At 44.7% G+C, this 12,956-nt stretch overlaps 1 protein-coding gene across 2 annotated transcripts in view; it reads left to right on the forward strand.

Moving 5' to 3' along the window:
• Positions 1 to 12,355, forward strand: part of artn (artemin) — a 31,192-nt gene extending 18,837 nt beyond the window's left edge. For both annotated transcript variants that reach the window (XM_036978486.2, XM_021604475.3), the window contains exons 2-4: positions 2,536 to 2,597; positions 4,802 to 5,009; positions 10,395 to 12,355. In XM_036978486.2, coding sequence (XP_036834381.2) covers positions 2,536 to 2,597; positions 4,802 to 5,009; positions 10,395 to 10,816 — 692 coding nt within the window. In that variant the 3' untranslated portion in view covers positions 10,817 to 12,355. The remainder of the gene's footprint in view (positions 1 to 2,535; positions 2,598 to 4,801; positions 5,010 to 10,394) is intronic.
• The last annotated feature ends 601 nt before the right edge of the window (positions 12,356 to 12,956 follow it).

Raw genomic sequence — 12,956 nt, forward strand, 5'->3', positions numbered from 1 at the left:
TAACAAGTTCAAACAGGTGCTTTTAATACAGGTGGAGGACAGAGGAGCCTCTTAAAGAAGAAGTTACAGGTCTGTGAGAGCCAGAAATCTTGCTTGTTTGTAGGTGACCCAATACTTATTTTCCACCATAATTTGCAAATAAATTCATTAAAAATCCTACAATGTGATTTTCTGGATTTTTTTTTTCTCATTTTGTCTGTCATAGTTGAAGTGTACCTATGATGAATGAATTACAGGCCTCTCTCATCTTTTTAAGTGGGAGAACTTGCACAATTGGTGGCTGACTAAATACTTTTTTGCCCCACTGTACATATGAGATTAGTGATACAAGATATTATTATTATTATTATTATTAAAGTGACTAGTGATCCATTTATTAAAGTGGCCAATGATTTAAAGTCTGTATGTAGGTGATGGCTGTTAAACAGTCTGATGTCCCTGAGATAGAAGCTGTTTTTCAGTCTCTTGGTCCCAGCTTTGATGCACCTGTACTGACCTCGCCTTCTGGTGAGGAGGGTGAACAGGCAGTGGCTTGGGTGGTTGTTGTCTTTGATCTTTTTGGCCTTCCTGTGACATCGGGTGCTGTTGGTGTCCTGGAGGGCAGGTAGATTGCCCCCGGTGATGCGATGTGCAAACCGCATAGGGGTTCTTTCCTGAAGTCCACGATCATCTCCTTTGTTTTGTTGATGTTGAGTGAGAGGTTGTTTTCCTGACACCACACTCCGAGTGCCCTCACCTCCTCCCTGTAGGCTGTCTCGTCATTGTTGGTAATCAAGCCTCACTACTGTTGCGTTGTTTAGTTGGATACATGCATGGCCATGCAGTCATGGGTGAACAGGGAGGACAGGAGGGGGCTGAGCACGCATCCTTAAGGATCAGCGAAGTGGAGGTGTTGTTTCCTACCTTCACTATCTGGGGGCGGCCTGTCAGGAAGTCCAGGACCTAATTGTACAGGGCGGGGTTGAGACCCAGGGCCTGAAGCTTTATGATGAGCTTGAAGGGTACTATGGTGTTGAATGCTGAGCTATAGTCAATGAACATATTAGAGTGGTAAGCAAATTGAAGTGGGTCTAGGGTGACAAGTAAAGTGGAGGTGATATGATCCTTGACTAGTCTCTCAAAGCACTTCATGACAGAAGTGAGTGCTACAGGGCGATAGTCATTTAGTTCAGTTACCTTTGCTTTCTTGGATACAGGAACAATGGTGGACGTCTTGAAACATATGGGGACAGCAGGATAGGGAGCAATTGAATTTGTCCGTAAACACTCCAGCCAGCTGGTCTGCTCTGAGGACGCGGCTAAGGATGCCTTCTGGGCTGGCAGCCTTGCGAAGGATAACACGTTTAAATGTCTTACTCACGTCGGCCATGGAGAACGAGAGCCCACAGACCTTGGTAGCGGGCTGCGACGGTGGCACTGTATTATCATCCAAACGGTCAAAGAAGGTGTTAAGTTTGTCTGAAAGCAAGACGTCGGTGTCCATGACGTGGCTGGATTTCCTTTTGTAGTCCCTGATTGTCTGTAGACCCTGCCACATACATCTAGTGTCTGAGCCGTTGAATTGCGACTCTACTTTACTTTGTCTCTATACTGACATTTCGCTTGTTTGATTGCCTTGCGAAGGGAGTCACTACACTGTTTGTATTTGGCCATATTCCTAGTCACCTTTCCAAGGTTAAATGCTGTTGTTCGCGCTTTCAGTTTTGTGCGAATGCCACCATCTATCCACTGTTTTTGGTTAGGGTAGGTTTTAATTGTCACAGTTGGTACAACATCTCCAATACACTTCCTTATAAACTCACTCACCGAATCAGCGTATACGTCAATATTATTCTCTGAGGCTACCCGGAACATGTCCCTGTCCACGTGATCAAAACAATCTTGAAGCGTGGTTTCAGAACAGCGTTGACTAGGACTAATAGTTTAATAGTCCTTAGCATGGGTATATCCTACACATTTCAGTGTCAAGTGTCAATTATAGAGATAAACAGAGGACTCTAGATGTAAATAGCTAATTTTGGTATAGACATTGCCATCGAGGGCTTCCGCCATTTAAAAGTAGTCAACTGGGTGGGGATTCCTATGGGTTGGGGTGTGATCAGCCAATCATCAGAGAGCTTTGTCTTCTTCAAATTTGGTTGCCTATGGTTTGTAATTCAAAGACTAACATAATATCCATGACCAAGACTAAGATTTATACCATGACATTGGTCCCAAGATCCAGACCCATTGAGTTGAGACCATGACAAGTTAAAGACCAAATTTATGTGATCATGAATGATCTCAAGACCATGTGCTCCTTTCTTCAATAGTGTCACATCCTGTCTCTTAGATGGTGACAGGCAAGGGAGTCCATATATTGGCAGTTAAGGAGTAACAAAAAATATGTATTAAATAACTGACAAAGTATAAAACTACAAAGGAAAACTAACCTGTGAAGTGTGAAAGTAGGCATGTGAAGGGGGGTAACGGAAATGTATTACCCAAAAAACGTAATGTAGTGATTGTTCAACAGACAATATTTTATTTTTACAGATGGAAAAATGTGGAAGAGGCAGGAAGTGTCAACTGCCAAATATCACCTGAGGAACTGGAAGGTGAGTGTACCATTATAACAACAATATCAACAAACAAACAGCAACACATCACCTTAAAATCTCAACAGCCATTAACATGTCTAAAACCTTGTCAATGAAATAATGAAAAGCGGGCAGAGGGTTTGCTTGCTTCCTGACAGCCTGTTTTGTTGTCAGACTCCAGCTACCCTAGTCATAGACTGTTCTCTCTGCTACCGCACGGCAAGCGGTACCGGACCGCCAAGTCTAGGTCCAAGAGGCTTCTAAACAGCTTCTACCCCCAAGCCATAAGACGCCTGAACAGCTAATCAAATGGCTAACCGGACTATCCCCCCCCCCCCCCCCCCCCCCCCACCCACGCTGCTACTACTCTCTGTTATCATCTATGCATAGTCACTTTAATAACTCTACCTACATGTAGATACTGTACTCCGACACCTGTGCCCCCACACATTTACTATGTACCAGTACCCCCTGTATATAGTCTCACTATTGTTATTTATTGCTGCTCTTTAATTATTTGTTATTCTTATCTTTTACTTTTTAATTTTTGTATTTTCTTAAAACTGCATTGTTGGGGAAGGGCTTATAAGCAAGCATTTCACTGTAAGGTCTACTGACACCTGTTGTATTCAGCGCATGTGACAAATTGGATTTGATTTAACCGTAGTGTAGTCTGTAGTGGTATATGTTTCAGCCTTGCCAGTTTCCACTACACAGCCAATCTGATCTGGGCCTTTGTACTGGCCTGACAGACATACAGCTGCTGCCTCCAGAGAAACTCATTTTATAAGTGCCTTTGAAACATTATCCTCGCTGGGCCCTGGAGGGGTGTCGGCTGTCAATTAAGTAATTAAAGAGGTAGGTGTTGGCCACAGCCGACCCACAGGCCTGTCAGTGGACTGTCCAGCAAATACTATTTAAAATATTTTTGAGCTGTTGGTTAGCCTACCTGGAGTGCGAAGTGGGCAAGGTTTTCACTTTTATGACTTTACAATTGGTTCCATTGCAACAGGTAAGCTCAATCAAGTACAGCTGAAGTATTCAAAATAATTTCAAATAGTATTTGAATCCAGGGCTGTTCCAGTGGGCCCTAGGCCTGGTTAGTGAGGCCTGACCAGGGAGGGAGTGTCTCCATGTCAGACTAGGGGGCTGGCGGCTATGTGCTAGAGGCTGGGGGCTTGATGGTGATGGGACAGTAAGGATAGGCATCCGGATCACCTTACCTACAACAGCTTGGAGTCCCACAACCTCACAGGGATTATGTAACATACAACGACCAAATCAAATGCAAATGGACAACAGGCAGGGCATGCCTTGACAGGGCAGGGGCCACCACCCACCACGGCGTTGTATTCTGTAACCAACTCAATTCAATAAGTGGTATTCATTCCCAAGAGCCAATTATTGCTGTGCATACAAGGAGTCAAGAACAAAACAACAAAATGATGACAGGAGAGATGTGTTTGGTAACCAGCGAAGCAACTTTGTTGTGGTTGTTGCCTGCTGTCATAGAGATAAACATGCCTTCTGTGACTTGCAAGCCAGATAAATCCATATACAAAGTATCTCTTTCTCAAAAATGTTAGACTGAGTGTTGGCCTTGCTGTGAGTTGTTTTGCTTGTGGTGACATTACATTATCACCAGCTGTGGTCGGTATGGCTCACAGGTTTTATATTTTGCAGCCACTGTTTTATCTCTGTTGTTATGTTTACAGAATGATTCTGTGTTTATGTTTGTATGTTTATTTATGCTATATTTAATTTGTCTGCTCTATGTTGATTATTTTACGATGTTTATTTATTCAACATCATGTATGTGTCATTTCTATATTTCTCTGCCTTTGTTGAACTTCAATCAGTCAGTTTGTTGAATATTTTGAAATGGCTCTAGTAACTGCAGTAAGTTCTGTAGTGCCTTGTAACCTTGTCTGTCCTATATATGATGCTGTGGGTGAATGTGTTGTAATGGGAGTAGTAGTTCTAATGATGCAGTATATACTGTATCCCTGCTCCTCTTAATGCTGTGGATGAATGTGTTGTAATGGGTGTAATACTACAGATGTAGGATCTTAATTTGATCACTCTTTTGTTGCTGAGAATTTATAGTATTCAATGTTTAAAAATACTAGACTTGATTTGCCCTGTCTGTGGATGAATGTGTTGTAATGGGTGTAGTAATTCTAATGTTGTAGTGAAATGTACTCTCTCCCTCCCCTTCCCAGATGATGCTGTGGGTGGTAGCCTCTCTGCTGACCCTGATAGAGGGGGTGTTCTCTGAGGAGGACCCAAAGGAGGCCCACACTGAGCAGCACCGAGCCCAGGAGAGGACCACCACCGCTGGGACCTGGCTCCCAGACCACCACCCAGAGGTCCACGAGCTGGAAGAGAAGAGGGGTGGCCATGGCCAGGCCTCCTGGCCTAGTCTTTTCGGTTAGTACTTCCTCAGAACACTCCACGACCTCAGACAGGGGTCAAATACTGGATGCTGTCACACAAACCACATCACATAAAAAGGCAATGGGCCCTGGTCAAAAAGCGTGCACTACAGTAGGGAAAGGGTGTTATTTGGGATGCAGCCAAATTATCTGGAGCAGAGGACTCCCCAGTGCACCATGGGAAAGCATGTAACATTACTGTATATCAAGGTCTCTGATTGCTGTGTGGGAGCCATCTAACAGTACATACCCAGCCCTGCATGTTAATCTCTGTCTAGAGTTTTTATTAGATGGAGAGGCACATTCTTTATCCTATTCTACATCATTCTGTGTACTGTAACCATAATCAAGTCAGTTTTAGAGCTGTCAAGCTGTCTCTCTGAGGACAACAATTAATACATCTGAAGTTAATGCCTTGAAAGGTAATGGCCATAAAACAAGAGAATGTCTGTGTCCCATATGGCACCCAATTCCCTGTATAGTGCAATACTTGTAACCAGAGCCCTGTAGGAATACCTATGGGGCCTGGTAAAAAGTAGTGCACTACATAGGGAATAGGGTGCCCTTTGGGAGGCAGTCCATCACTCCCTTATGGCTACTAGAACTTCTGGTAGTTTTCAATGCAGCAGGTTGCTGTACATGTAATGTCCTGGGTCTGTGTGGATGGATCTCCATCCACACAGACCAATCTCAGGGCTATCGCAGCCAACCCTGAGGCTACGGCTGAGGACACAAACGCGTACAGCAAATTCCACTACGACCTCTGCAGAGACATCAAACAGGCAAAAGGACCATATTGGAACAAGGTGGAATCCTATTATACCAGCTCCGATGCTTGGCGCATGTGGCAGGGGCTACAGTACATTACGGACTACAAAGGAAGCCCTAGCTGTGATCTGCCCAACTATGCTTTCTACCAGACGAACTCTATGCTTTTTATGCACGCTTCGACAAAAACAACACAGAGCCCTGCGTGAGGGCCTCCGCTAATCCGGAGGACTGGGCGATCTCTCTCGCCAAGGCTGACGTGAGTAAGATTTTTGAGCGGGTCAACACTCGTAAGGCCGCAGGGCCAGACAGTATTCCAGGATGTGTCCTCGAGGCATGTGCAAACCAGCTGGCAGGCATCTTCACTGACATTTTCAACCATCTCCTTGTCCCGGTCTGTAACACTCACATGCTTCAAGCTGACTATCATTATTCCTGTTCCCAAAAACTCTGCCAAGGTCTCCTGCCACAATGATTACCGCCCAGTAGCACTCACATCTCTAATAATGAAGTGCTTCGAAAGGCTGGTCATGGCACACATCAATACCATCATCCCAAACACCTTGAACCCACTCCAATTTGCACACCACCCGAACGAATCCAGACTACCCAATTTCAATTACACTCCACTGGATCCTGGACTTCCTGACAGGCCGACCCCAGGTGGTAAGAGTAGGCAACAACATCTCCTCCACGCTGACCATCAACACTGGGGTCTCTCAGGGGTGTGTGCTTAGTCCCCTCTTGTACTCCTTGGTCACCCATGACTGCGTGGCCACACACTACTCCAACTCCATCATTAAGTTTGCTGATGACGCGATAGTGGTCGGCCTGATCACCAGCAGTGATGAGACTTGGAAGTGTGGTGCTAGGACAACAACCTCACCCTCAACTTCAGCAAGACCAAGAGTGTGCAAAGCTGTCATCAAGGTCAAAGGGTGGCTACTTTGATGAATCTGAAATGTTATTTGTTTAACACTTTTTTGGTTACTACATGATTCCATGTGTTATTTCATAGTTTTGATGTCTTCACAATTCTACAATGTAGAAAATAGTAAAATAAAGAAAACCCTGGAATGAGTAGGTGTGTGCAAACTTTTGACTGGTACTGTAAGCATTTCAATGTACTTGTGCACATGTGACAATAAAACTTGAACTCTGTCAAGAATACACAGGTGTCAGAGGGCAAGATCGTATCAAGATATTGTATATGAGTACATATCTTTATATTATTTGTGCTTCTTTATTGACTCTTTGTATACACATTCCCCCCCCCCCCCCCAAAAAAAAAAACACAAACATGCGAAATCACTTGTGAAGCCGATTTTTAGAGAGTCTTTGAAGCAACAGTGTCGGAAGTGGTTCCCTAAAGCTTGTGGAATATTTCTATAATTGTATGAAATTATTTAAAACCCTTGTGGCGTGTTTTAACATGGCTAGACTACCAGCTCCCTTGTTCTTGTTTTGCCGGAGGAACATTTTTATTCAAATTCAATTTTTTCATTTTCGTAAACAACACTACATGACCTGACTTGTGTTATTGTAATTCTCTATGCATCAGCTCAAACAATGAAAGATAACTTTCTCCCCAGAAAACCCATTACCCAAGACATATGAGCGCATTAGGGACTCGGAGTAGACGTACAAAACTTAAACTGTGCAGTGCATAACCATTCTCAGGTCAGAAGAATGTTAAAACCGCTCTAATGCCGGTGCTGTGTTACGCCTATGAAGTAAAAACCTTCAATGTGTTCATGCATCATACATACTGATGGGCTTCAGTAAGTTTATGGAAGGTAAATCTCCCTTTGAAATAACGAATAACTAATAACTCACACAGAGCAACATTACTTCTCCTGTTGGAGACCAGCCAGCCGCTCCTACTCTCCCTCCTCTCCTCCGGTGGTAATCACCCTACATTGTTACAGTACACTTTGCACCATTCAGCTGATAACAGGAGGAATTCCACTCCCGGTTTCAACACCAGCCCTATCTGCTTTTAATTTAACCACACATGCTCTGTTCTAGCTCCCCCACTAGACTATTCATGTGCACACATGTACACACACACATGTTATGTTCTTCTATCCTGGAGAGGACCTAAACTGTATTTCCATTCAAATACTGTCACGCCCTGACCTGAAAGATCTCTGTTTTCTTTATATTTTGTTTAGGTCAGGATGTGACGGGTGGGTACGCTCGTTTTGTATTGTCTAGGGTTTTCGTATTGTCTAGGGTTTTGTAGGTCTAGGGGTTTTTGTAATTCTATGTTGGCCTGATATGGTTCCCAATCAGACAGCTGTTTATCGTTTTCTCTGATTGGAGATCATATTTAGGTAGCCATTTCCCTGTGGTGTTTGTGGGATCTTGTCTATGTGTAGTTGCCTGTCAGCACTCGTTTGTATAGCTTCACGGTTCGTTTTGTTAGTTTGTTCAGTGTTCATTCAGTTAATAAATAAGAATGTACGCATACCACGCTGCGCCTTGGTCTGATCCTTATAACGAACGTGACAGAAGATCCCACCAACAAAGGACCAAGCAGCGTGTTCAGGAGGAATGGACCTGGGAAGAGATCCTGGCTGGAGCAGGACCCTGGACGCAGGCGGGGGAGTATCGCCGTCCTTAGGAAGAAATTGAGGCAGCGAAAGCGGAACGGCGACGTTACGAGGGGTTATACAAATGAGGCAAGCACGAGAGGCAACCCCAATTTTTTGGGGGGGGGCACACGGGGAGATTGGCTGAGTCAGGTTGGAGACCTGAGCCAACTCCTTATGCTTACCGTGGGGAGCGTGTGACTGGTCAGACACCGTGTTACGCAGTGATGCGCACGGTGTCTCCAGTTCGCATTCATAGCCCGGTGCGCTCTATTCCAGCTCCTCGCATTTGCCGGTCTAGAATGGGCATCCAGCCAGGACAGATGGTGCCGGCTCAGCGCTCCTGGTCTCCAGTACACCTCCTCCACAGTCCAGTAAGTCCTGTGCCTCCTCTCCGCACTCGCCCTGAGGTGCGTGTCACCAGCCCGGTACCACCAGTGCCGGCACCACGCATCAGACCTCCAGTGCGACTCCACAGTCCAGAGCTTCCGGTGACCATTCCCAGTCCAGAGTTTCCGGTGACCATTGCCAGTCCAGAGCTTCTGGCGACAGTTCCCAGTCCAGAGCTTCTGGCGACAGTTCCCAGTCCAGAGCTTCTGGCGACAGTTCCCAGTCCAGAGCTTCTGGCGACAGTTCCCAGTCCAGAGCTTCTGGCGACAGTTCCCAGTCCAGAGCTTCTGGCGACAGTTCCCAGTCCAGAGCTTCTGGCGACAGTTCCCAGTCCAGAGCTTCTGGCGACAGTTCCCAGTCCAGAGCTTCTGGCGACAGTTCCCAGTCCAGAGCTTCTGGCGACAGTTCCCAGTCCAGAGCTTCTGGCGACAGTTCCCAGTCCAGAGCTTCTGGCGACAGTTCCCAGTCCAGAGCTTCCGGCGACAGTTCCCAGTCCAGAGCTTCCGGCGACAGTTCCCAGTCCAGAGCTTCCGGCGACGTTTCACAGTCCGGAACCTCCACCGACGGTCCACAGACTGGAACCTGTTTTTAAAAATATTTTGGTTAGGTCAGGGTGTGATTAGGGTGGGTACGCTAGTTTTGTATTGTCTAGGGTTTTGTAGGTCTAGGGGGTTTTATAATTCTATGTTGGCCTGATATGGTTCCCAATCAGAGACAGCAGTTTATCGTTGTCTCTGATTGGGGATCATATTTAGGTAGCCATTTCCCTTTGGTGTTTGTGGGATCTTGTCTATGTGTAGTTGCCTGTCAGCACTCGTTTGTATAGCTTCACAGTTCGTTTTGTTATTTTGTTAGTTTGTTCAGTGTTCATTCAGTTAATAAATAAGAATGTACGCATACCACGCTGCGCCTTGGTCCAATCCTTATAACGAACGTGAAAAATACCTATTTTTTCCTCATCTTAACCTGTAACCCTAACCTAAACCTAACTCCTAACCCTAACCACTAACCCTTACCTTAAGCCTAATTGTAACCCCAACCCTAAACCTAACCCCTAAGCTTAAAATAGCCTTTGTCCTCATGGGGATGTGTGAAATGTCAACCATGTGGGAAAATGTTCCTTGTTTTACTATCCTTGTGGGGACTTTTGGGGATTTTTGGTCCCCACAAGGATAGAAGAACCAACACACACACACACACACACACACACACACACCTCAAGCTACAGCACAGACACACACAACAGGCTGCAGCAGTACCTACCCTACACTGTACTCAGTGGCCCTCAACCAGCGAGACTGTGAGAAGTTCACAGATTATGGTTGCTTTATCCAGGCACCATTTTTTGGATCTACTTGCGGAGTTCACAGGTTTAGAGATATTACTTGCTTTCGGTATTATGTCACTCACCTACACCAAAATCCAAAGGGCTAATTTCATACTCTCTCATTGACTTATATTTCCTTAAGTTCTCACACAAGAAACACTTTGTACCTATGAATGTTGTGGAAAATGTTAGTAATTCAAACAAACACATAAAGTGCTATATAGAGAGGTCATTGCATCACCATTTCATTCACCTAGCCTCTGTCTGTCTCATGTGTCTCCTTGTGTCCTGTCTCCTGTAGAGAACCCAGGTCTTGAGGGTGACGGAGAGGGCTATCCGAGCAGGTGGCAACGCTCACCTCCTGACCCAGACCCCGAACCCTCCCGTAGAGGCTCTCGCAAGAAAAGCAAAAAGCCCAAGAACAGCAGCCGGGACTGCCGCATGGAGAAGAAGGAGATGCGTGTCAGAGACCTGGGCCTGGGCTTTGACTCGGATGAGATCATCCTGTTTAAGTACTGTGTGGGGACGTGCTCGAGCTCCCGTAAGAACTACGACCTGGCCCTTAAGGCCCTGATGGAGAACGAGAGTATCCCCAGCAGGAAGGTGAGCGCCCACCCCTGCTGCCGGCCCACCCGCTACGAGACTGTCTCCTTCATGGATGCCCAGACTATATGGCAGACCATCAAGTGGCTGTCAGCGGCTAACTGTAGCTGTGTGGGGTGACGGCCAGGGAGTAAAAGGAAGTCTACCTGCAGAACACACATGCATAAAGAAACTCCAGGGTGAAGAGAGGAAGTGGCTAAGATGCCTTCACTGTGGGCGTGTTGGGCATAAATGGTGGATCAGAGCCTGGACCGAAGCCTTGGCCCAACGGCTGGGTTTCAACCTGACGTGGATCCACTTTGGATTAACCAGTCTTCTCGGGTAGGGAAAGCGCGGATGCAAGATAGAGATACAGCCTATCAAATCCCTATGTTTAACAGAGGAGTTACATCCTCGGTCAGAGCCCAGGATTCACGGCTCTGGAGACTGGTGAGGAATGGAGTTCCTGGGCAGGGACTGGGGTGGTTAGGACTGGTTGTCTCCCTCCCTGTGCTGACAGCAAGGTGCCTTTTGGTTATGTCAAAAAAGAGGAGATGGTGAAGCAAAAGCCTTGGACCATTGGACCTTAACTCTGAACCAGAAGAGGAGCATTTTGGGTTACATGTCACCTGACCGTAAAGAGGGCAAACAGTTTGAAGAACAAATACTTGTGAAGAAATATTAAGAAGTTAAGTTTTTTGGTTTCGAAGGCTATCCAATAAGACCAAAATAACTATGAGATGTAATGCATTTTTATGTTTCCTTCTTCAATGGCAGCTCATCCACATAGGGATTGGTCATAGCAAGGTAGCTTTGAGCCAACCGTAGTACATCTCCCATCTCCAAGTGTTTCATCATGGCATTCAGTTGATTCCTATCACTAAGCACACATCTACTCTTACTTTAGTAACTCATGCATGCTTTGAGAACAATACCAAAACGGTATCAACTGTACCTACTTAGATTAACTGTAAAGTCTAGCAGAATCTGAAGCACTTGTTTGTAGCTTGACCCAACTTCTTTACTGTACATGTCTATAAACAGTGTGTTGTAGGATGCCATCACAGGGCCAAGGTCAGTCATGGCCCAGCCATACCTCATGCTGCCTGACACACAGCTTTCATCACATGGTTTATTTTCAGCGCTGAACGTGGCACTTCACCGCTGTCAATTTAACTTTTTGGATTACAAAGATAATTGAGCATATTGACAACGGTTATTCAGAATGTGCTTATCATACTTTGTACCATGATAGTATACTGTTAATATCTCATTTTGCATAATTTATCTATGTTATGTTTCTTATGGACAAACAGAACTCTTCATTGACACCACTCTGTTGCATCTGTGTTGAAGGAAAGTTTGAGTGGACCCCATATGTACATAATGTATTCTGATTGGCTGCCTCTCCACACCTGACCATTTGAAATGGATACATACAGCAGAGATAATAAGACATAATGTACTGTAGATACAGTATATCAAAACAAGGGGAAAGTTTACAAACTAATGTATCCCACATATTGCATTATAGTATATTTATGTATTTATAAAGTATTGTATAAACTGTAGCTCCCTCTCTCTGTGTTCTTTAGATTGTTGATGGTTAAGCGACAGTGTAGGTGTTGAGAAACATATATTCATATCAAGTGGTGTTAAGAAAATAAAAGTGAAGCATTATTTTTGTTCAACTGTTGGAGTTTGTACAGTAGATTGTCATAAAGAAATGTCCATCTGTTTGTAGTAGGCTATGTACATTGTGTACATTGTGCCTAGTTCTCAGGATCAAGCTGTTATGTTTTACATTTGCTGAAAGACATATCTCCTCAATCTCTTTATAGTTAGATATCATCTGGAGAACTATTGTTTATTATAGAAATGTTATGGTCAATCTTTCAAGAAGTGTTTGTATTGACAATAATCAACAATCAAGAGTCTATTGAAAGATGTATCCATACATTGTTATTATATCCATGATGTCATTCATTGTCTCAATCTGTGTTTCCTACCCAGATCCCACCACCAATGGTAGGCCTACTAAAGTTTAACCAAAACATGTACTGAGAGAGGTTTCTATTCCATTTTAACCATGTGCTTCAACTGTAACACGTACAGAGATTTTGTGTTATCTAGTTGTTCACAGAAATATGTTTAGGGACTGGCAAAGTGTGAACACAGATGATAACTGGTCTTTATTCTGCCTTCAGTATATGTACGGTTTGTGGTTATATTAAGCTGCAGCATCTTGTGTGCATTTAATCTACAAACATGGGGCCTTCAC

The sequence above is a fragment of the Oncorhynchus mykiss genome, chromosome 5, assembly GCF_057628025.1.
Source record: "Oncorhynchus mykiss isolate SJ-2025 chromosome 5, ASM5762802v1, whole genome shotgun sequence".
Lineage (NCBI taxonomy): Eukaryota > Metazoa > Chordata > Actinopteri > Salmoniformes > Salmonidae > Oncorhynchus > Oncorhynchus mykiss.